The 22,109-nt window shown below is 35.4% G+C and overlaps 1 protein-coding gene across 1 annotated transcript in view; it reads right to left on the reverse strand.

The window, feature by feature from the left end:
• The window catches only part of LOC149805395 (nuclear RNA export factor 1-like), a 122,425-nt gene that overhangs the window by 78,697 nt on the left and 21,619 nt on the right, over positions 1 to 22,109 (reverse strand). Inside the window, exons 4-7 of the mRNA XM_089949921.1 lie at positions 15,882 to 15,955; positions 10,235 to 10,314; positions 4,299 to 4,382; positions 318 to 422 (exon numbers count right to left, since the gene is read on the reverse strand). Coding sequence (XP_089806047.1) covers positions 318 to 422; positions 4,299 to 4,382; positions 10,235 to 10,314; positions 15,882 to 15,955 — 343 coding nt within the window. The remainder of the gene's footprint in view (positions 1 to 317; positions 423 to 4,298; positions 4,383 to 10,234; positions 10,315 to 15,881; positions 15,956 to 22,109) is intronic.

A 22,109-nucleotide genomic window follows, 5' to 3' on the forward strand; every position in this document is an offset into this window, starting at 1 on the left:
TAATATTTTTGTGCAGAAACTATTTTCTACTTTCAATCAGTGACCTTGATCTTTTTACCAGAATGTGGGCAGACTTCTTCCTTACCCTATGTGCAAGTCATCGTTCTTTTGGTTTTTTTAACTGCCCCATTCATAGCTGACCCCCCCAACACCCATTAAGAAGTTACTTTCTAACCATCCTGTCTGAAATAAGTCTTGAACAACCTTGAGTAATTATATGAATTGAGCATTTCATACTTAATCTACTCTAATTAATAAAACTTAACTGTTCAAGCACACACACACCTCTCCTTTCTATCAGGGTGTTATGCACATACCTTATAACCATTTGGCATGGTGACTTTGTAACTGAGCATTTTAATGGCATCTGCACACATTTTATCTTGAATATAAAACACCGCCTTCAACTGTTCAAAATGGAACTGAAAGAATCATAAAAGGCACCATATCAAAAAATGTATTTAAAGATTTTTGCACCTGTACAATTTTTTTTAAAAATTTGATCCAGTTTTTAAGGAACTAAAACTAACAGCATGGGGGGAGGGAAACAAAAAGAATTATTGATTTATTAACTGAAGAGGCATGAATAGAAATCCATCTCATAGTTAAAAAAATTATTCTTCTTTTCCAGATCTCGAGGAAACCACTCACTCTCTCAAACTGAGTAAAATTATTACACTCTTGTTCCTGGGCCAAGCAGATACAGACCTGCACCAAAAGATTAAATCTGAGTGCATTTTCTACCCTTTACAAGCACCTAAGTTCACCATCACTTTACATTTGGCATGTGTCAGTTATAAATAACATATGCCTAATTTGACTAGTTGATGAGGAGAAAGTTTCCCTTTCAATGGCCTATCACAAGATTGCCTTATTTTCAATACCAAAGCCTCACTGATACACATTGACTTGCCAATGGGAAGACACCAGCAGAGATTTCTTTAAGCATGTACTTATTTTTCACAAGAAAAATGTTGACCAGCAGAGAATGTAGACACAACAGCTGATTGGTCTAAATCAAGTTAGGGTAATGACCTCAAAATGTTCCAATTCATTTGGCCAATAAGCAACCTTTCTTTTAATGGCATCTGTGTTGCGCTCTCTAAAACAAAGGTTTTAACAAAATGGTTCATTTAGTTCAAAAGTCAGAAGAAACTAAGACTGACAGAATACTTCTTTTAAATGCAAGTTACTGACTCTAGTCTTTTTTAAGTAATTACATACTTATATAAATATATGCTGGCATCTTTACTTTGGCATGACAATGTATTAATAAAGCTGCACAGTCTTGAAAATACAATTTGGGGCAAGATAATCAAAATGTGACAGACAAAATTTTTTAAAGTGTTGACAATCTTTGTCTCTTAACCATTCCCATATATATGCAACTCTTTTAGATGTGACAGCTCATTGAAAAGGAAAATTATTACACCTCGATTACTGCAACATTTCATTTCAAACATGAATGCAACTAAAATAAAGAATCAAGGGCTATGTATGCAAATGCAATTTCTTAATTTACAAGCCTTACCTCCTATTATATGTTTATCAAAAGCGCCAAGTATTAGAACATGATATTTTCATGTTTTTATCCATTTCTGTATCAAGCTTGCATCATGTAAGTAGTGTGGTGGAGAAGTGTACAATGATGAGTATAATTATGACAAGTAAAACTCGCTTGTCCCAGGGACATGTACTTTGCAAATGTTTTCTGGAACCCTGTTGTTTTTAATACAAAAACCAAGTGAGCTACATAAACAAGAGGCCCAAGTTAGACTGATAGTACTGTAAGAACACAACCTAGGTAAAATATATCTTTGAAGCTTTATATAATGTTGATTTAAATACTTCACTATATCCTGATAAAAATTTGTTCTGAAGGTAATGGTAAAATCAATATACATAGTATCTTGCTCACAAATGAATTCATCCAAGATCTTGGTGATATTAACCCCTATACCAAGTTTTGTAGATGATAAATCCACAGCAAGTTATCTTATTAACATTATGACAGTGATTATTGAAGTTTAAAATGGAATGAACTCTGATCAGTACCATAATTACTCACTTATGAGTCCACACATAATGTGCTGCCATATCTGGGTTTGTGCAGTTTGTTAGGAATAATCAGTAGAACAAACACAGACCCTGATCTGCAGGCAGATTATGCAACAGCGGATCAGAATCATTGTTGTTTGCACTTTGACTCGTCCTTTAAGCAAGTAAATATGGTAACAAAGCTCAGCCAGTCAGATACAAGGTTACCTCATTAACATGCATGAATCTTGCTACGAATCAAACTCATCTAATGTCTTAATAATATTTAACAAGTTTGATCAAATTCTAATCAGAAATATGGTTGCTAGAATGTTGACAGGTTCAGTCAAACAGATGCAAGGTTAAATCAAATAATAGGCATGAATTTCACTCACAATCATACTCAAACAAGATCTTGATGACATTAGACCTGTTAACCAAGTTTGATCAAAAGCCTACACAAAAATACAGGCTCCAGAGGTGTAACATCTCTATATCAGAAGCAAGACCACCTCACAAATCAAACATTTTGATGATATTGGCCAATTTACCAACTTGGTTGTTGTTGTTGTTGTTGTGGGGTTTAACGCCATTTTTCAGCACGATAGGCTATACATGGCGGCCAGCATTAATGGTGGAGGAAGAACCCAGAAAACCCTGGAAAGAACCACCGACCCACGAGAAGCTACTGGCAAGCTTTCTCACATGCCCACATTGGCTGAATCTTAGACTCGAACCGCCGCAGACAGAGGTGAGATGGCAGTGATCCGTAACGAAGAGCGCTTTAGACCACTCGGCCACTCGGAGCCCCTACCAACTTGGACCATAAATACAGTCTCTCATGTGGTAAGAAGCTCTGACAGGCAATCATACACAAAATAACCCAAGAAAGATCCAAAGATCTTGCTCATAATGAATAAAAGAACATATCTTGATGACATAAACCAAAATCAGATAAGAATTATGGCTTCAAGAGTGATGCAAGCTTAACTCATTAATATTGGATGGCTCTTGCTCAATTTTATCAAAACTGGCCAAGATACTGATTATACATGCAAACATTCCAAGTTTCATCAAAACTGGATCACAATAATGGCTTCCTGAAAGGTAAAAAGCTCACCCAATCAGATGCAAGATTACCTCATTAATACGCATGCCTCACATTCATTATCAAACTTACTTTAGATCTTAATGATGCAAGTCCCAATTTCAAGCTGAATCAAAATTAGATCAGAAATATGGTCTCCCAGTTGGGTACAAAGCTCTGACAATCTGATGCAAGACCACTAGATTAATGTGCATGGATATTGTTCATTATGACACCTGTCTGAGATCATAATGATATAAACACAATATTCCAAGTCTGATCAAAACTGAATCAGAAATACTGAATGGTAACAAGCTCAGCCAATTAAATGCCAGAGCACCTCTTTAGTATGCATGGATCTTGCTCATTATCGAACCTGTTCAAGATCTTAATGATATAATCATATATTCAAAGTCTGAAATCAAATCAGAAAAATGGTCTCTAGAATGGTAACAAGTCATCTCATTAACATGCATGGATATTGTTCATTATCAAAATCATCCAAGATTTAAATTATATAAAGCAATTTTCAAGAATGATTAAAAACAGATCAGAAATATGGACTTCAGCGTGGTATCAAGTAACTGTTGATGGGTGGGTGATGCACAATGCACCATGGACACAGGGCCATACATTTTTCACAATAGATTTTTAGACTATAATATTGAAATTTTAGGAATGGCAGATGAATAAATGTTCTAACCCTGATTATAAGAACAATCATGTAATCATCTTGAAAACTGTTAAAGTTATTTAAAAGATATTTAATGTGTGCTTTCAAAAACCTACTGGATCTTTGTTGCTAAATTAGGTAGTAACTTTATATTTTCCCATCTACTGTAATGCTGTTGTGATCACAGGTCTAATACAATGAGTCCAATGCACTACCAATGTGATCACAGGTCTATTAACAAAACTGGAACTGTATCTGACATTTGCAAACAGTTTGAACATTTTGCAAAATTATTTTCATCTCTATTTGGCACAAAATGTATTCATTTAATAACTGACTGCATAGTTTGTGAAGTTCAAACATTTCCTACAGCACAAAATAAAAAATTTGATCCCTCTGGCACTTAGCAATCATTGTCTAATCCTTATAGTGGATACTGGTAAAGACTAAAACAATTTAACAGCAACATTATTAAACTAGGCCCTACAATTTTATACTTACATGAACTGGTTTGAATGGTACATTCACATGGCTCTGGAACATCTTAAGAAGATGATCTTTGCCTGCTTTTTTGCCATAGGGAATCTACAATAAGAATACAAGCTGATCAAGTAATCTGATGAAGAAAAAATAAACTACTTTATATACTTGCTTATAATTCAAGTCCAAATGCAAACAACACTGACTCTGATCTGACACTATATTATATGCCGTCATATCTGTTCTACTGATTAATCCTAACAAACTGGTTTTTTGGCAACTGCAGATCTTTGATCTTAGCATCTGAACAAGACTTATGAGCAGTGACAGTTTATAGTTATGTCTAGCACTGGGGCATCATGCCGCAGACATGTAGCATGATGTCCCACACAGCCACATTATCCTGACACCAGGCCGACCAGTCCTAACACTAACCTCTTAATGCTGAGTGCCAAGCGAGGCAGCTGTTAGATCATTTTTGTAAGTCACTGGTATGACTCGGCTGGGGATTGAACCCACGACCTACCGCATCCGAGGTGGACGCTCTAACCACTAGGCCACCAGAGCGGTCTTCAACATATTTATATCGCATAAATAAAAATTTAATGTAATTAAACAATGTTGTCATTATGTTGTGTAAACAGAAATTCAAAGAGATTCAATGATGTTCACACAATGCATGGATTCCTGCTACTGTGCTAGGTCACCCCTAGACAGATGGTCACTGAAATATCAAGGTTTTTAATAAATGTCTATTCTGCAAGGTCAGTTTTCTAAGACATGCCCAATATGAATGAATAGCCAATCAGATTTACATATGGCTCATGCATGGAGTGATGACAAAAATTTACCACTCTTAAGCTGCCGTGTTAATGCCAGGATGATAGAAAAGTACTAGTGGTGCAATCTTATGGATAGTGATTTAAGTAGATAGATGTAATTTCTATAACCTCTTGGCTTGGTGTCGTTGGCTCCATTTTGTTGTTATATATTTAATGATGTGATTGATCTTGATAGGTGTTTGATCTGTGCTCACATATGCAGTAGTACTGTTTTAGCCACCATTCAAGTAACCCGCCCCCCCCCCCATTGTTTGTCAGCATATTTTTGATCTTTTGTATTTCCTGTTTTTGGGTATTTGCAGATCTAATTTCAGAAACTGAAGTACCCATGAAAAAATATATTTTTTACAAAACACATGAAAATATCTGAAACCACATTAGCTAACAAAATGCAATACATAACCAATCATAATCAAACAAGATCTTAATGACATAGACTTGTTTACTACGTTTGATCAAAATCTCTCCCCTCAAAAACCACTCCAGTGACCTAGTGGTTAGAGTGTCCACCTCGGATGTGTGAGGTCGTCGGTTTGATCCCCGGCCAAGTCATACCAAAGACTTACAAAAATGGTACTAACAGCTGCCTGGCTAGGTACTCAGCATTAAGAGGTTAGTGTTAGGACTGGTCAGCCTGGTGTCAGGATAATGTGACTGGGTGGGATATCATGCTACATGTCTGTGGCATGATGCCCCAGTGCTAGACATCACTATAAACTGCCACACTGCAGACATAGTAGCAATATGACTAAAAAATTGCTAAAGCTATGGTAAAAGTCCAATTCACACACACACTCCCCTCAAAATAATTTCCAGAGTGATAAAAAAAATCTCTATATCTGATTCAAGACCACATTATAAATATATGCAGAGATTTTGGTTATGCTAAAAATCATCAATAATCTTGATGATTTACCAAGTCTGATTACACTTGGGTCGTAAGTACTGTTTTTAGAGTGATAACAAACACTGCCAATCATAAGTAATATCAACTCATTAATATGCACTGATCCCACTCATCCTGCTCAAAATATAAAAAGATCATATATCTTGAAGTTATAAAACCAAAATAAGACCAGAAGTATGGCTTAAAGAGTGGTAATAAACTAGCTCTGACAATGACACCTCATTATTATATATTAGTCTTTCTCATTAACAAAACTGTCCATGATCCAGATGATATAAGCCAACATTTCAGGTCTGATCAAAACTGAATCAGAAACAAGGCTTCCAGAGTGATAACAAGCTCTGCTGATATGATACAAGATTATTTTATTACTGAGTTCATTGCACTCATTATTGGAACCATCTGAAATCCTATATAAATAAGTTGGATAAAAATTGGATCAGAAATGTGGCCTGCAGTGCGGTAACAACATCAGCCAATCATATGCATGATCACCTCACTGGTATGCATAGATCTTGCTCATTATTGAAAGGATCACAAATCTTAATGATACAGTGTGACCCCGCTATAGCATGCTCCATTATAACATGAATTTGGATATAACACGGTTGTGGTATGGCTCCCGAAATGTCATATACATGAATTTTTCTCATACACAAAAACAAAAATCTTTCTTAAAAGTACGAAAAAAGCATAAAAAGTGTGTCATTTTGGGGAAGAGATCGCATATTAATAATACAAGACGATTGTGGCATGGCTCCTGAAATTTTATATGTATTTTTCTCCGACAAGAAAAAGTAGTTTTTTCTTCTTAAAAGTACGAAAAATAACGTGTAAAAAGTTTATTCTGGGATCGAGTTAGGCTTCGCCAATGTCGCAAACTTGGATTTATTTCCTTACTGACAGCAAAATATACCATCTGGTGATTTTTTGTTATTGGCAACATTGTTGGCTGTTTAAACTTGTATATACAACCACTGGTTTGGAGTGGAGAAATTCATAGGCCCAATGAAAGGAAGCCGCAAACTGGATATAAAATGCATTGAAATATATCTATTGTTACATAAACAATTTTTTGTTCATGCTGACAAACCATCTAAACAGTGCACTGTTATATTATAATCCGCTTATTTTGACATCTAGCTGAGTACTACTGTATGTTGTGAGATATCCGCAGTCACGTTTAGTACAAACGGTTCTAAGAGACCAATGGAAGAAGCATCTGCTGAATGTGATGGCTATTCTCATATTTTTTAGGATCTTCCTTCCTTCCTTCTGTACATTTTTGGACAATGTTTGCAAGAAACTTTTAAACCTTTTGTGTATAATATTTTTATGTCATTCTTGAGTGTGTTGATGTTTATACTTGGCTTCACATGACACAATTATGCACCATTTCTGTTGTGAAGCAGTTGTTTTGGAAAAGGATCATGTCATGATTTAAGCCTCATAATGCGAGGATGGAAATGGGAGGAAGGTGCTTCCTCAGAGAATGTGTGGGGAGAATTCAAGCAAAAGACACTGGGGCCTAAACATCTGAGTTCTCAAGGGAGGAAACAAAAATATCTGGATATCCATGTAATCTTCAGAAGCACCTTTACAACCTCAAATATACTTCCAAGTTAAGAGGTTGCTGAACTACACTGAATGTTATTTACTTACTCACCTGTCATCATTGTAGCAAACATTACATAGGTGAGACTAAAAGAGAATTCCATGTGAAAATAAAATAACACTTCAGGAATATTTGCAATAAGAAGACGACCCTGATATCTAAACACCATAACCTATCTGACCATAACATAAACTCTGTTCAATATCAGAAGAAAAAAATTCTATCTGACCCATGGTTCTTCAGTAACAACAATAAAAAGAAAGATAGAGAACTTTATTCGATACACCAAATACATGTATTACAACCTGTAAGGGTCAAAATCTCTGATTAAATGAAGTCCAGGCATATTTTTTTTCTGACATTATAAGACTTTTGGTGATTTTTGTTGTTGTTGTTGTCATGGGGTTTAACGCCATTTTTCAGCACACGATAGGCTATGCATGGCGGCCAGTATTAATGGTGGAGGAAGAATCCGGGAAAACCCTGGGAAGAACCACCGACCCATGAGAAGCTACTGGCAAGCTTTCTCACATACCCACATTGGCCAAATCCTAGACTCGAACCCACACAGACAGAGGTGAGATGGCAGTGATCCGTAACGGAGAGTGCTTTAGACCACTCGGCCAATCGGGGTCCGGACTTTTGGTGAAAACACTGTGTTGATAAGACAATCATTTCTTGAGTAGCAATAAAAAAAATGTTCAGGTGGTCTGTCATAGTTGCCATATTAGTCGTCTGATCAATGATGTCATTCCAGACCAACAATGAGGTCATCTGGTGAAATCCCGATGTTGATATGACTTTCCATTTTGGAGGAGAGGCAATGAGATTTTCAACATGGATGTGAAGGTGACCATACTGGATGCCAGATCAACACAATTATCATTTTGATAATCAAAAGATCACAAGGAGTCTTCTGCTGCAAACCAAAATGTCAATTTGACTTTCCATATTGGAGAAGAAGCATAAAGAGGATTTTCAAGATGGCCACTATGGAAGCCATGTTGGATCACAAATTGGCCCAACTTTACGTGAAGACCAGCTGGACACCACATGTAGTCTTCTGGTGAATTCCACATGTGTACAAGACTTTCCATTTGGTAGAGTAGTGGAGAAGATTAAAATAACCGCCTTGGCACCATAAACTGGAGGTCAGATCAGCACCATTTACATTTAGGACTAACTTGATATCATAATTAGTCTTCTGGTGAAACTCCATTTAGAAAAGTAACAGTAACAGCATTTCTGAGCAGGCTGCCATGGTGGTCATAATAGCTGTCAGATCAGTACCATTTTTATTTAGGTCCAACTAGACACCATAAAAAATGTTTTAGTGAAAAATTGATTCTGATACGACTATTGACTCATCAAGATTAGTTTTCAAAATTTTTTCAAGACGGCCATTGTGGTGAAAATATTAGATGTCTCAGTCATGCCATCTTCATCTAGGACAACTAGACCTTCGGATGAATGTGTGTGTAAAGTTTCATGGCAATCCTGTCAGTATTTTAGGAGAATCAAAGTCATGCTGTGACCACTAGAGCTCAACATGAGTCCCTCAAACGGACTGATGCTATCCAAAATGAATTTCCACGAATTTAAAATAAGACCATTTCCGCATTTTTTATACTGTCAAGTGTCGAAACCATCTCCGATATTCTTGAACGACAATTAGTCACTGTGGCAGCCATAGTGGATATAATATCAGCACCATTTTCATTCAGGACCACTAGAAGACATTTGGTGAAATGCTGGCTTACTGAAGCTATAAATTATATACAAATTCTTGTGTCTGAGAAGATACATATTCAACATATCAATATCATGGGTCAGTGGGGGGGTAGGGTTGGATAAAATACTAAAAGCCTAAAGCAACAACCATATGCTGCTATTGTGTAGTTTCAACAAATATCATTTTTCCAATACAGAATGTGCTCTGACCTTCCATCCAAACAAAAATGTCCTAAAATTTAGAATGGGGTAAGGAAAGTCCCTACGAAACTGTTGAAATGAAGAGTTCCACAACTTCCAGTAAATGACCTGAACACATTAAATTTGAAATCAATTAAATTGCACTATTCAGTGTATTTTCTTATCTATCTAAAATTGTCTGAAATTCCCCATTTTTCTGCTTACTTTTTGAAAATACTGGACTTTTCCCTGTTAAAAAAAATGTTCTCACTCCCAACTTTCTTCATGCTAATGCAAATTTTAGGAATAAATATAATTAAATTCTTTATCAACTGTAGAAATATAAGGCAGAGTGGAATCATATTCATTAATGAAACAACGAAAATAGAACAAGATTCAACATGTGAGAGTTCTACATGGGCCATAAATAATTAAGTTCAATTGCAACTCATTTGATAAATGTACAGGAGAATTTGACATGGACAGGAGTTACAGTGTTTCTTTCAGTACCTCTGAAACTGCCTTGGTGGGTGGAACAATGTTTTAACTGAGAGGTATGCCAATAATGAGCCTGAAAGACTGTAGGAAATTTAAGTATGAAAGCCTGTCCTGTATTGCCAAAAGATTGTACAAGCCCTTATTGCCACTGGTTCAAGAAGATTTAAATAGGGACAGTACCTACCGTTATCTTATACCAATCCAAGTCTGTATCAGTGTTGACTGGTAAACCCATGCGTTGGAATAAACCAGGTCTTTGATCCTCTAGGTAAAAGGAAAATAGTTAAGTGTTTTATTTAGGTATATTAGCTAGAAATAAATGGCTAACACTATCATAGTGATTACATGACAAAGATAAGACTTCTTAAATTGGTTACACAGTAAAACATACTTAAGACAAACCTCCTGGAATGACAAATAGTTACTTCACTTTAATCATAATTCATTCCATTGACATTATAATGCATTTTTATTAACCATAAATTCATTGTATCTGTGTCTGTACTAACCATCTTGTTTTACTGTCTTGCTCAATACCTTGCAATTTCCACACACATCATAATAGCCAAAGTGAACATCAGGCAATGGATTCAATTGCTACCCACTTAACCCCTTAAAATATGAACTCAGAATACCATAACAGCAGAAACAAGTTTGGTAGGTCATACAGGACATTCCAGGGATCATAAAATTGTCATTTCTGGACAGATGTATATGTTAGTTATATATGTGATTCTTAAGTGATGTGCTTTGTGAGTTGTCCTTTATATAGATGTGTTTTCTATGGCAGGTATTACTGCATGACAGATCACATTAAAAAAGTATGAATTGGTATAAATGAATAAATTCACGTACTAAGTTTTTATATATTGTGTTTTGGGTATAGACAAAGATCTGAATATCTGATATTTCTGAGATCTGGATCACTGTCATTTTTAGTTACTGTGGCACCATCATGTCAATAATTTACATGATGAAGGCATCATCCATTGAATCCTGGCCAAGTTCAGGACAAAATAATCTTTTCCAAAGCCCAAGAATAAACAAGTGGACCAAGCTGGCCTGAGATCATTCACCTAAAATCTGCCTATCAGCCTAGTGCAAGAGTAGTTGGCCAAGAATTCTAGGCTTATAGAAAGCTTTCTGTGAAGATTTCTTCCAATTCTATTTATTGTATATGAGATGTTTTATTTTGATATCTTCATGTAAATTTGATGGCAAATCATCATTATTTGTATAATATTCAAAGAACTTTATGCCAACATGCTTTCTGTTAATTTTGCATAAATTCTCTTGAGCAGTCATTTGAGATAAAGTTGTTTAAAGTTTTTTTATATGGATGGTGGCCATATCTGGTCCACTTAAAACAAGTGGACCTGTTTCTTCATTCCCTCTCAAATCAATCTGAACACCACATGTGAGAATAATTATTGTTATCTGAGTAGTCATTAACAGAATTTGTCAAAGGTATAACATCACTACTTTTGGAGCACTCTTGAAAAAAATGGAATTATGATCAACTTCAGGGACTGAATTAAGGGGTGGTACCTCATAATTCTAAACTGAATTTCTGAATGCTGTTTAAACCTAGCATCTTGATTTTTTTAATTAACTGATAATGTCATATAGTTATTTTAACAAATCATCAACTTCCTTACAAACTTTAGTTAGACTGGTAGAATGGTGAAATTTATGAAAAACGGTGGCACCGGGACTTTAAGAAAATGGTTTCTAGTTATGGTGATGCTGGCCATATCTAATGCCACATCTGCATCATATGTATACATTTCAAAGAACTTTACGCCATGATGTTCTAAATCTAACTGAAATTGATCATATTGGTGTTTAAAAAGTTAGAAATAGCAATTGCTAAAAGACAAAAAAACTACACATGCTAGACAAAGGTCCATAATATAAATGGGAGTGGGGGAGAAAGTAAAATTTTAATGATGTAATATTTAATACATAGCTGCTACTATTGCATTGCTGTATCTTTTTCTGGTATTAGTCCTCAACCCAAGGACATTAGTCTCTCCTCCAATTAATAACTGGAGGTTTATAATAATAAAAAAACATGATCCCAGTAAGATACCTGTCCACTTCTGACAATTGGATGATCATCCTTGTCTGACCTGCACTGAAGGATGTCAGAGTGGGGAGGGAGGAGGGGATTGGGTAATAATAGCAGGCAAGTAGTATGTAATTAAAATTATTTTTATCCCCTACACCCACATACAACAACATTTTAATAACAGTAACACATTACCTGCTAATGTTGCATTGCTGAATTTGCCAGCCAGCCTGGTGGGAAGCCGATGGCTCAAGACAAGCTGTCAAGTGAACTTAAAAACACTTATCAGTAGGATGTTCTACTGTTAACTGGTACATGACTTGACAGCTTGTTGGACTGATACAACTGGACCCAAAGTGTATACACCCTCACTTTATTGTGCAACTGAGAAAAGGTCAAATGACATGCAGTAGCCATCCTGACTTCATGGACTTTTATTTTCATGAAAGAGAAAGATCTCTGAGTTTTTGCTAAGCTCATTTAATAGTATGAAGAATCCACCTCAAGATGGTGCTAACAAAGATATGAGAGTACCTATTAAAGACACAGAAAGACAGTTATGACCTTTTCTCATTTCTTTTGGTTGAGACTGAATTAACAAGAATACTCAAACTAGTCCAAGGAGCTTATCTTGATCATCCATACCCAGAAATTACTGTGATTGGGATTTTGACAAGAACAGGAGCTAATAATGGTAGCAGCTTCTTGGCTAAAAATCCAGGTTGTCAAAAATGATAGAAAGAGTCAGTTACCAATGAAACACACACAACTCTTATCCACTAACAAAAGAATAAATTTTCCTCACTGATGCTAGGAAGAAAAAGGGGACTGTTTTAAGAGTAAGGTTCTCGAAAGAAATTTTACTCAAACATTCACTGTTTAGATAGGGACTGATGAACACATGAAAGATTCCACCTAGGAATTAACAACCAAGAAACTGGCCTCTGGAGCTGAAACTACCTAATCAATTTTGAAAGCTGTGGGTTCGTCCCTAAAAGAGTGTTAGAGAGGCCTGCTCTGTACTTCTGAATGGTAGATAAAGAGCACCATTTAAAAAGAAAATCTGCAGTTAAAGGAAACAATTCCATTGGAACGCCAACAACAGATCAAGCAGAACAATGAACTATGATTGCTGGACCACAAGGGAGCTATCAGGATGAGCCAGGATGTTGAAGTCCTGGAGGAATATTCTGAAAAGTGACACCTGACAGACAAAATCATAGAGCTTGTTGTTCAGCTTCACTGTGAATAAGTCCCCAGGAGAGAGAGGCAGAGATAAGCAGACAAAGATACCTTCCCATTCGGTTTTGTTAAGATGGCAAGTATTTGTGAGATTCTGTCAGGAGGAACAGACTGCTCCAGCATAGGTGAGAAAATGTATCCTCACGTAAAGAAAATTCTCATAAGGATAAAGTCTGACTTCATCTGATTGTAGGTGAGATTAGATTATATTAGAGACAAAATCCTTGCATTAGATTACATTAGATTGGGGACTAATCCTTGCATTAGAATAGATTAGATTAGATTAGATTAGATTAGATTAGATTAGACTAGGGACTAATCCTTGCATTAGAATAGATTAGATTACATTATGTTGGGGACTAATTCTTGCATTAGAATAAATTAGATTAGACTAGGGACTAATCCTTGCATTAAATTAGATTAGATTAGATTAGAATGGATGGATGGATGGATGAGAGTTCATTTCCTAAGAAGGGCATATCTGTGGACATTGTGCATCAAGAAGTAATTGAGGATAGGAAACCCAAAGGACTTTAAACAAGCCACTATACAATCATATACAGCTGAAATGAAGAATCTTCATAAATACCACTAATCTGGTGACCAGTATCTAATGCCAGGTTCCCAGTGCCCAATGACCAGTCAAATGATGTATATATTACTGCAGTCTCTGCTCAGGGAGCTCAATTCTCCCAAACAAGATCTTCCTTTAGTTCAATGTATTCTGGTAAAGCAGAAGTCACTATTTGGGGCTGGCTACTTCCCCACACCAGTAAGTGCAGAATATCCATCCATCTGAGATCGCCCATAGCAGAAAGAACCAACTAACTCTAGATAACTCTTGCACTGAAGCAAGTGACTTCCCTACATGAAGAAGTGCCATAGCCCCCTCCTTGAAATGAAGAGACTTGTGCAGTTTAAAGTGAAAAAGACTTGATACTTCTGCCTGACCCTATCAGCTCAGCAATTTTCTGCCAATTCTTAACCTCACCATGTCACAAACAACAAATGAGGCAATATGGTTTTGACTGTACTGATAAAATTCATGTAGTGCCCACCCAGCCCAGAAATTCAAGCACTTTTTAATAGCAAAATACATTTTGCTTTGTAATTAAAGGATACTTCAAGGCAACCTCTGATTTAAAAGGACTTTCAAGACTGTATAAACCCTGAAGAAGGATGACAATCCTACTGTCAGAGGTGAACTAAGGTATCAGACTGGGATCACATTTTTATTCTAAACTGATTGGAGGAAGGAATAATGTCCTTGGACTGGAAGCTAGCACCTGGCAATGATACAGCAATGCAGTAATATCAGGTAATGAATTATTATGATTGAAAGATATGTTTGCTATGTATATCAAGTTCATGAAATGGACTGACACTCAACTGTCCATAAAGAATTTCCAGGATGGAAGATAAGACCATTTCTTCTTTTTAACTGCTGAGTGTTGAAACCTCTCCAAAATTCTTATGTGATGTCAAGATCTTTTTCAAACTGGCTGTTGCAATGGCAATATTGAATGTCAGATCAGAACCTTTCTCATTCAGGATCAACAGACATCCTTAGAGGCATTTTGGTGCAAACCACATGCCTATGTCATTTAGGAAGAGTGGTAAAACCATGATTTTCCAGATTGACACCCATGTTGGATACAAGACTGGTACCATTTTCATACAGAAGCAACTTGATATCATAAAAAATTTGTTAGTGCTATCCATAAAAAGATTTTAAAGATTAGTGACCACCTTAGCAGCCATACTGGATGTCAAATCAGTATAACTTTCATTTACAACCATCCAGTCACCACAAGAAGTCTTCTGCTGAAAATCCCATGGTGATATGACTTTCCGTTAGGGAGGAGTAGTGATTAAAAAAATCTGAGTCAGATTTTTTAGTTATACCATGATCATGGTATACTGAAAGTCAGATTGGCATCAATTTTATTTAGGTCTAACTTGATATCATAAGTTTTTTTGTGAAAATCCCATGTTGATATGGTCATCCATCTAGGAGTAGATATAACAGGATTTTCAAATGCCACCATGGTGGCCATACATATGCCAGATTTCACCAATATCATTTAGGACCAATTCAATATCAAAAGAAGTCTTCTTGTGAAAATATCAGGTCAATATAACCTTTCATTCAGGGAAAGATCCAATAAGATTTGCAAGAAGTCTGCTGTAGTGGCCATATTGGATGTCAGATCAGCACCATTGTTATTCAGGACAAATGAGATGTCATAAGAAGTCTCTTAGTGAAAACCCCATGCTGATAAGACCTTTCATTCTGGTGGAGGAGAAATAAGATTGTGGCAAGCAAATATGATCTCCATGCACAAGATTTTCATTTACAGCCATCGAGATCTTGGGATGAATGCTTATGCAAAAAAAAAATTGTGCTGATGAAAGGATGCATGAAAGACAATCGGCCATCCCATAAGCTCCTCTGGTATATGACCAACACAGCTAAAAATGTTTATTTACTTCAAAGAACAAATTTTAGTAGTTTTACCTGATGTAGAAGGACGACCTGGGTCAAAATGTCTATCCATTCTTCCTCGTCTATCTGGTCTGGAATATGGTGAACTGTGGTGAAAATATAAAAGTATCTTACAGAAAATGGCAATAAATGCTTTTATAAACTAGTTACATACAGCAACAAAAAAAACAATCTGACGCTTGTCTTACCAAATTATCATCATTACAGCTAAAAGCTATCATTTCTAATTTTCATGGCCAGTAATATGACCCTAGTAATGTGGTCTGCATCACAATGTATCAACAAAGGCATGACAAATATGACAAGAATCACTAAATGCTATGTCTCACCTGTTCTGCTGAGGAATATACCAAATATTGGGAAACTACACAATGATTCACTTCATTACAACACAATTCACCAATTTTTCCAAACTGATTCTTGAATTACTACAAAGTTGTACTGGCAATGTAAATGAGTCTGATTTATGCATTATGTGTGTTGTATTCTTAAAGAAAAAATGTCAAAGCATCTTTTCTTTACATAAATTATTAATGAAGTCACACGTTCTTCTGTGAATGTTCATTTAAAAATTGTGAAGAATCACTGTATTCTGTTGTTAAACTGTTAGTTTTGAAAGATGTCAGCTCTTACATAAAAAGCTGATAATTGTTAATCTAATTTGGATGGAAACTTAAACAATAGAGCTACTAATTCATGCACAAAATCCCACTGATGCCTGTTCATGAAAACCCATGCACTAAGCAATGCTGTTGTCAAAATAACTGTCACCAAAACTGATAAACCAATTTATACATCCAATGGACTGCAAAATATCAAAGTTAATTTCACAGCAAAAGGTTGTTGCATCAACGCTGTTTTTTGTTTTTTAAAACCAAACTTAGGTGAGGCATCTGGAACATGTGAATATTTAAGTTAATGAGGGTAACTGAATTCAGATCTGGTTCAGAAGGCATACTCAGTTACTGTTGTTCAATTTTTAATAATGGCCCAAAATTGCCAAATATTAATCTAAAATAATCTGTATGGTAACTAATAAAATTTAATATATCTAATGATATAAAATAATGCATACATTTGATAACAAAAAAACAACAAATATTCCAGAAATTTTAATAAAGAAATGCCATTTAAACATGTTTTCTTGGGTTACAAAATTATTGGTATACATCAAAAACACACACAATCTTCTGCTTTAAATGGCATATTATTCAATTTTATCCTTAAGATGTATTACTTTGCTCATTAACAGAATGTGATATATTGAAATTCATGAATTCTGTATTCTAAAATTAATTTTTATGTTGCTTTTTTTCCAGGGGAGAACTCCCTTCACAAACTAAATTAACCTCATAAAAGACTATTTCCCTTCTTTATTATGCAAACTGCCATTTTGGCCACCATAATGGGAGCAAGGTCAGTCATTCTTATGCAAGATCACCTAACTTGGTAAGCATGGATATCACTCTATACTGAAATTAACCAAAAGCCTACAGATATATACAAGTGTGACCAAAACTGGATCGGAAATGCAGTCTCCAATGTGGTGGCAAGCTTAGCCAGTCTGATGCATGATCACCTCATTACACTGCTTGAATATTATCATTATCAAGTTCATTCAAGACCATACTGATTCATATTTCCAAATTTGATCAAAATCAATCATAAAAATGGCCTCAAGAGGGATAACATGGTATACCAAACAGATGCAAGAATACCTCATTAATATGCAGAGATCTTCCTCATTAATCCATCTTGTCAGAGATTTTGATGATGTAAACCCATATTCCAACTTTTGATTTAAATCAGATCTGAAATCTGGCCTTCAGATGGATGATGCATGCAGGCCTTACCATGAAGTCACTAGGCCTTATGGCCAGGCGACCTTATCACAAAAACAAGAGTCCTTCAGTGGAAATGATGCTTTACTGTTGAAATTAATTTTCAGGATTCAACATAATACCATTTCATTCTTACTGATAAGTGTTGCATTGAAACCATTTCTGATATTCTTAAACAATACAGTTTTCAAATTAGCAGCAGCAATAGTGAATTATGATCAGCACCAACTAGACACTACAGGACATTTTTAGTGAAAAACCCATGGTGATATGGCAATCCATCCATGAGTGGTGATAAAGGTTAACAATATATTGTCCTTAGGTATAGGCCAAGACATGATTGGAAAATGAAATAAAAAACTGAAACAATTTTTTTATATAAATTTCATTAGCAGAAATTTATATCCAGTGGCAGAACTTCAGTTATAAAAATAATTAAATTTGCTCTGTATATGCAAGTCCACATGGCCATGACCATAAGTAATTAGCTTTTTTCAAACATTTACTCCCATTATATCTACCTTCCCATTCTTTATGCTACTCTGCATGTGACTGTTCTGTTTGTAATGTGTGCTATGAAAAGTATGACTACCTGGCTATGGTAAATGTCAGGAGGTTCTTTACTCTGGTAGATGTGTGATATTGTGAGGCAGATTATCAGCTGACATAGATCATAATTTGCAATAAAGCAAGGGATAAACTTTCATTAACATTTTAATAAATAATTTCAAAATTAATTAAAATAAAAACATAAAAGAAGATATTCATTGACAAAAAAGCTGTATATACAATTCTAAACTTCGCAATACAGAATATGAAAATATTTAGTCATAAATTCTATTCCTGGTCTCTATTTCTATTCTTTTCATTTTCTACGAATTAATATAAGGCAGAAAAAAAATCAAATCAAACTTGTCATGCATAAACAGTGTGCATCATTTCACTTTCCCCTGTTCAACAAAGAGGCTGATGAGTATAGTTTAGGATAAAATTCTGATTATGCTTAACTTTTTCTGACTCCCATGGCACTTGGGCAAGAGCAAAATCACATAGATGGTGCTTCACCTCTTCTGGACTCCCATGGCAGGTGGCCAAGAGCTAAATCACACAGACCATGCTTAACTTTTTCTGTACTTCCATGGCACTTGCCCAAGAACTAGATAACACAGACCATGCTTAACTTTTCTGGACTCCTATGGCACTTGGCCAAGAGCTAAATCACACAGATCACGCCTACAATGTTTTGCGTTCTCAAAGTAGCCAACATTAAAATATTTGTATCCTTTCTGTCTTGATCTAAGTATGATTTCAGTGCCTTTCAAGCAGTTTTCAGTGTCTTTCAAGCAGTGTTTTAGTGTGACATTACCCATTTGTCACCATCAAATGAGTAAGAATGCCTGGCAAAGCAATGGTTTTTCCAATTTCTTAACCAGGCATGACTACACCTCACTTAGCAATTGGTCACAGAGGTCAGTGATCTGGATTTTATCTTGGCCGAGTTATTCTCCCTGAGATACATCAACGTAAATGTAGGTGATTTAATGTTAGAGAAACTAAGGCATAACAAACAAACATGCAAAATGCTATATCCCCTCCCATCTTCACAGGCAAGGAGATAACAAGTGATAAATTCTGCAGGATAATTGGTTTTTCAACAGTCATTTGACTGGGTCAAAGTGGATCCAATAATATTTGCTACTCCTTTCCTTAAAAATGCTAATGAAACTGACAAAGAAATAAATAAATAAACAAAATGGCTTTGCCTAATTTAAGTACAATACGTACTCATTATTTTGAGGATTAAAACATATTAATGTGTGTGAGTGATTTTGGATTTTTAATGTAGCTTTAAATTTTTTACTGCTTTTGTTCGATCCTGTATCCTCCTGCATCTGAAGCAGATGTTGCAACCACTTAGGCCACTAGAGCAGTCATATCAATTTAATAAATAACAGAACAATCCATTGTTTAGTAATGGATTTACAACTGCATTGACACAATGCTGGTAATATATACCATAGCTCTAATCAACTGCATGAATCTTAAGTAACTAGCAGTATGATCTGACTAGATGCATTACAGAAATAAAAACAACTTGAAAACAAAAACTGCAAGCCAGTAACTTTTAATGTTTTGATTCAATACTGTAATAGCCTGAACCATGATCAATATCTTGCTTATTTAAAATAAAAACCAGCAACTTTAGTCATGTACATTCTGCAACCTGTGTTTCAGAACTGACTTGTGTATTTATTATACTAACACATTCTCTGCAACCCTCATTTATCACTCCTGACTGCTAACAATACAAATGTGTTTTTTTTTCCTTCACATTATTTGAACATATCCGATTTCATATTTTAATCGAAAAATATTAATAAAGTAAGGCTTTGGGTAATTTGCATGGTTGGTCCCTCATCCATTATGTTTACTGGAGGCCGATAGCCAACAGTCAAAAGCACAATTTGAGACCTTGATAAGAGTTGACAGCTGTTTGTCTTCTACTTTTTCTTACAATAACAAATGAGAGAATGTAACTTCTGATTTGAATTAGAGTGATTCAAAGAAAATTGTAAAAAGAATATATTCTAGTTGCCAAATGAAAGCTTTCTGATCACAGTCAATCAGTGAGTTTGGCAACTGCTAGCGTGAACCTAGAACTCAAGACTACTAGCCTAGGTCAAGATTTTTAAAATGTATGACAGACTGCCAACTCTTCACAGAAGTCTTGTATCACTGTGAAACCCATCAAATCAAAACTGCCGATATACAAAAATTCCCTAAAGATCCAAATTTCTATTTGGTCTGAATATTTTACTTCTTTAGTATTACAATTATTTCTTCCTGTGAACCAAAACTCATCTACTCTAAGAACTGAAACACAATTTTTTTATCCCAATTTCAATTTTACACTATGAAAATCCCACCAAACTGTAATTCACTTTACACTTGGAAATTTATTTTAGTTGGTACATTCCATAAAGCAGTGATATTTATGATACAGAAGCATCCTTTGGTTATGTGTTATGTAGAAAACACCTGACATGTACTGGGCCCGATTATGTATGATTAGCAAACACTTTTGCAAGTTTATTGGTGAGTCCATCAGTTGGTAATGTCTCAAAGGCATGCAAGGTTCATACAATACTCTATACACAGCCTGGAACTGTTTAGGGTCAGCAATAGACTAATCATACACTCTTGCATGTTAAAGAAGCATGATCTAGCAGGGTAAATTGTTTATTACAACTAAATCTTTGTAGATAAGCCAATAAGGAATGGTTAAGCTATCTGTTTATACCAAATTATGTCTGCTGTTATTCATGTATAAATGACAATTTTCTTTAAAAAAACCACTTGGACTTTAATAACTAGGCAACCAGCCTCACCTCTGATACTTTGGTTGATGGAGGCCAATAAAACAGTATTCAGGAGGAATGTATGATGTTAATCAATCTGATTATTGAATATACAAAAACTAAACAACCTTTTTAATTGTTTGCATTCTTACATGCACACAGACTTATGTCCTCAGTTACAGTACAACTCACATGATTTTTTAAAAAACCCACACATCACAGTGGGGGACTTCATTCCCTCTACCTTTGCTCTGCAATAACACTCTTTGACGGGGCAAATCATCATTGCATCTAGGCCAGCACACTGAGGGAAACTCCACAATGGAGTGCATGATTGAAAATACTGATTGACATGTGAACAGCCAAAAAATGAAGACCATCCATGGCAAGAGACCTGATGAGTGATTTACAATCAGGTACCAATTCAAGAATCAAGCCACCTTTATTTTGATCATACATTTGGACAATAAAAAGTAACTTAAAAAAGTCATGTATATTCTGTACACATAGAAAAGATTGATCAACTTTTTTTGCAGGTGTTTATGCTTTTACTTTATTCAAAGAAATCTGAACAAACTTATGCACTAACTTGATGAGAGGCACACCTTGTTGATCTTCTCTTTAACAATGTAAATTTATCTTGCTGTTTAAACACAAAATGAAATTCTCAGGTTTGGACATTTAAATTCCAGATGACAGCCAGTTTCTGTTTTAAGAACAAAATGACAGAAAATACTGAATTTACATTTAAATGCAAAACACATAATAATAAGATACATTTATTTCACATAAGAAAAGGCATGTCATAGTGTCCTTTTATAATACAAATCAGAGCAAGACAAATGTTTTCAAGCATGTACCCAACCCCTTGGTAAATTAAATGGCCTCTCCCTAATAAAGACACGACTTCAGCAGATGTTCTGCAGAATCAAAGCACTGACTACTGTCAGCACTATCATAAAATATAATCAGAAGAGGATATAAATTTCAGCTTGGGGAAGGTGCATTTCTATTACACAAAGCCATCTGACTTGGCATGC

This window comes from Sinohyriopsis cumingii, chromosome 2 (assembly GCF_028554795.1).
Source record: "Sinohyriopsis cumingii isolate HCF-2022 chromosome 2, ASM2855479v2, whole genome shotgun sequence".
Taxonomy (NCBI): Eukaryota; Metazoa; Mollusca; class Bivalvia; order Unionida; family Unionidae; genus Sinohyriopsis; species Sinohyriopsis cumingii.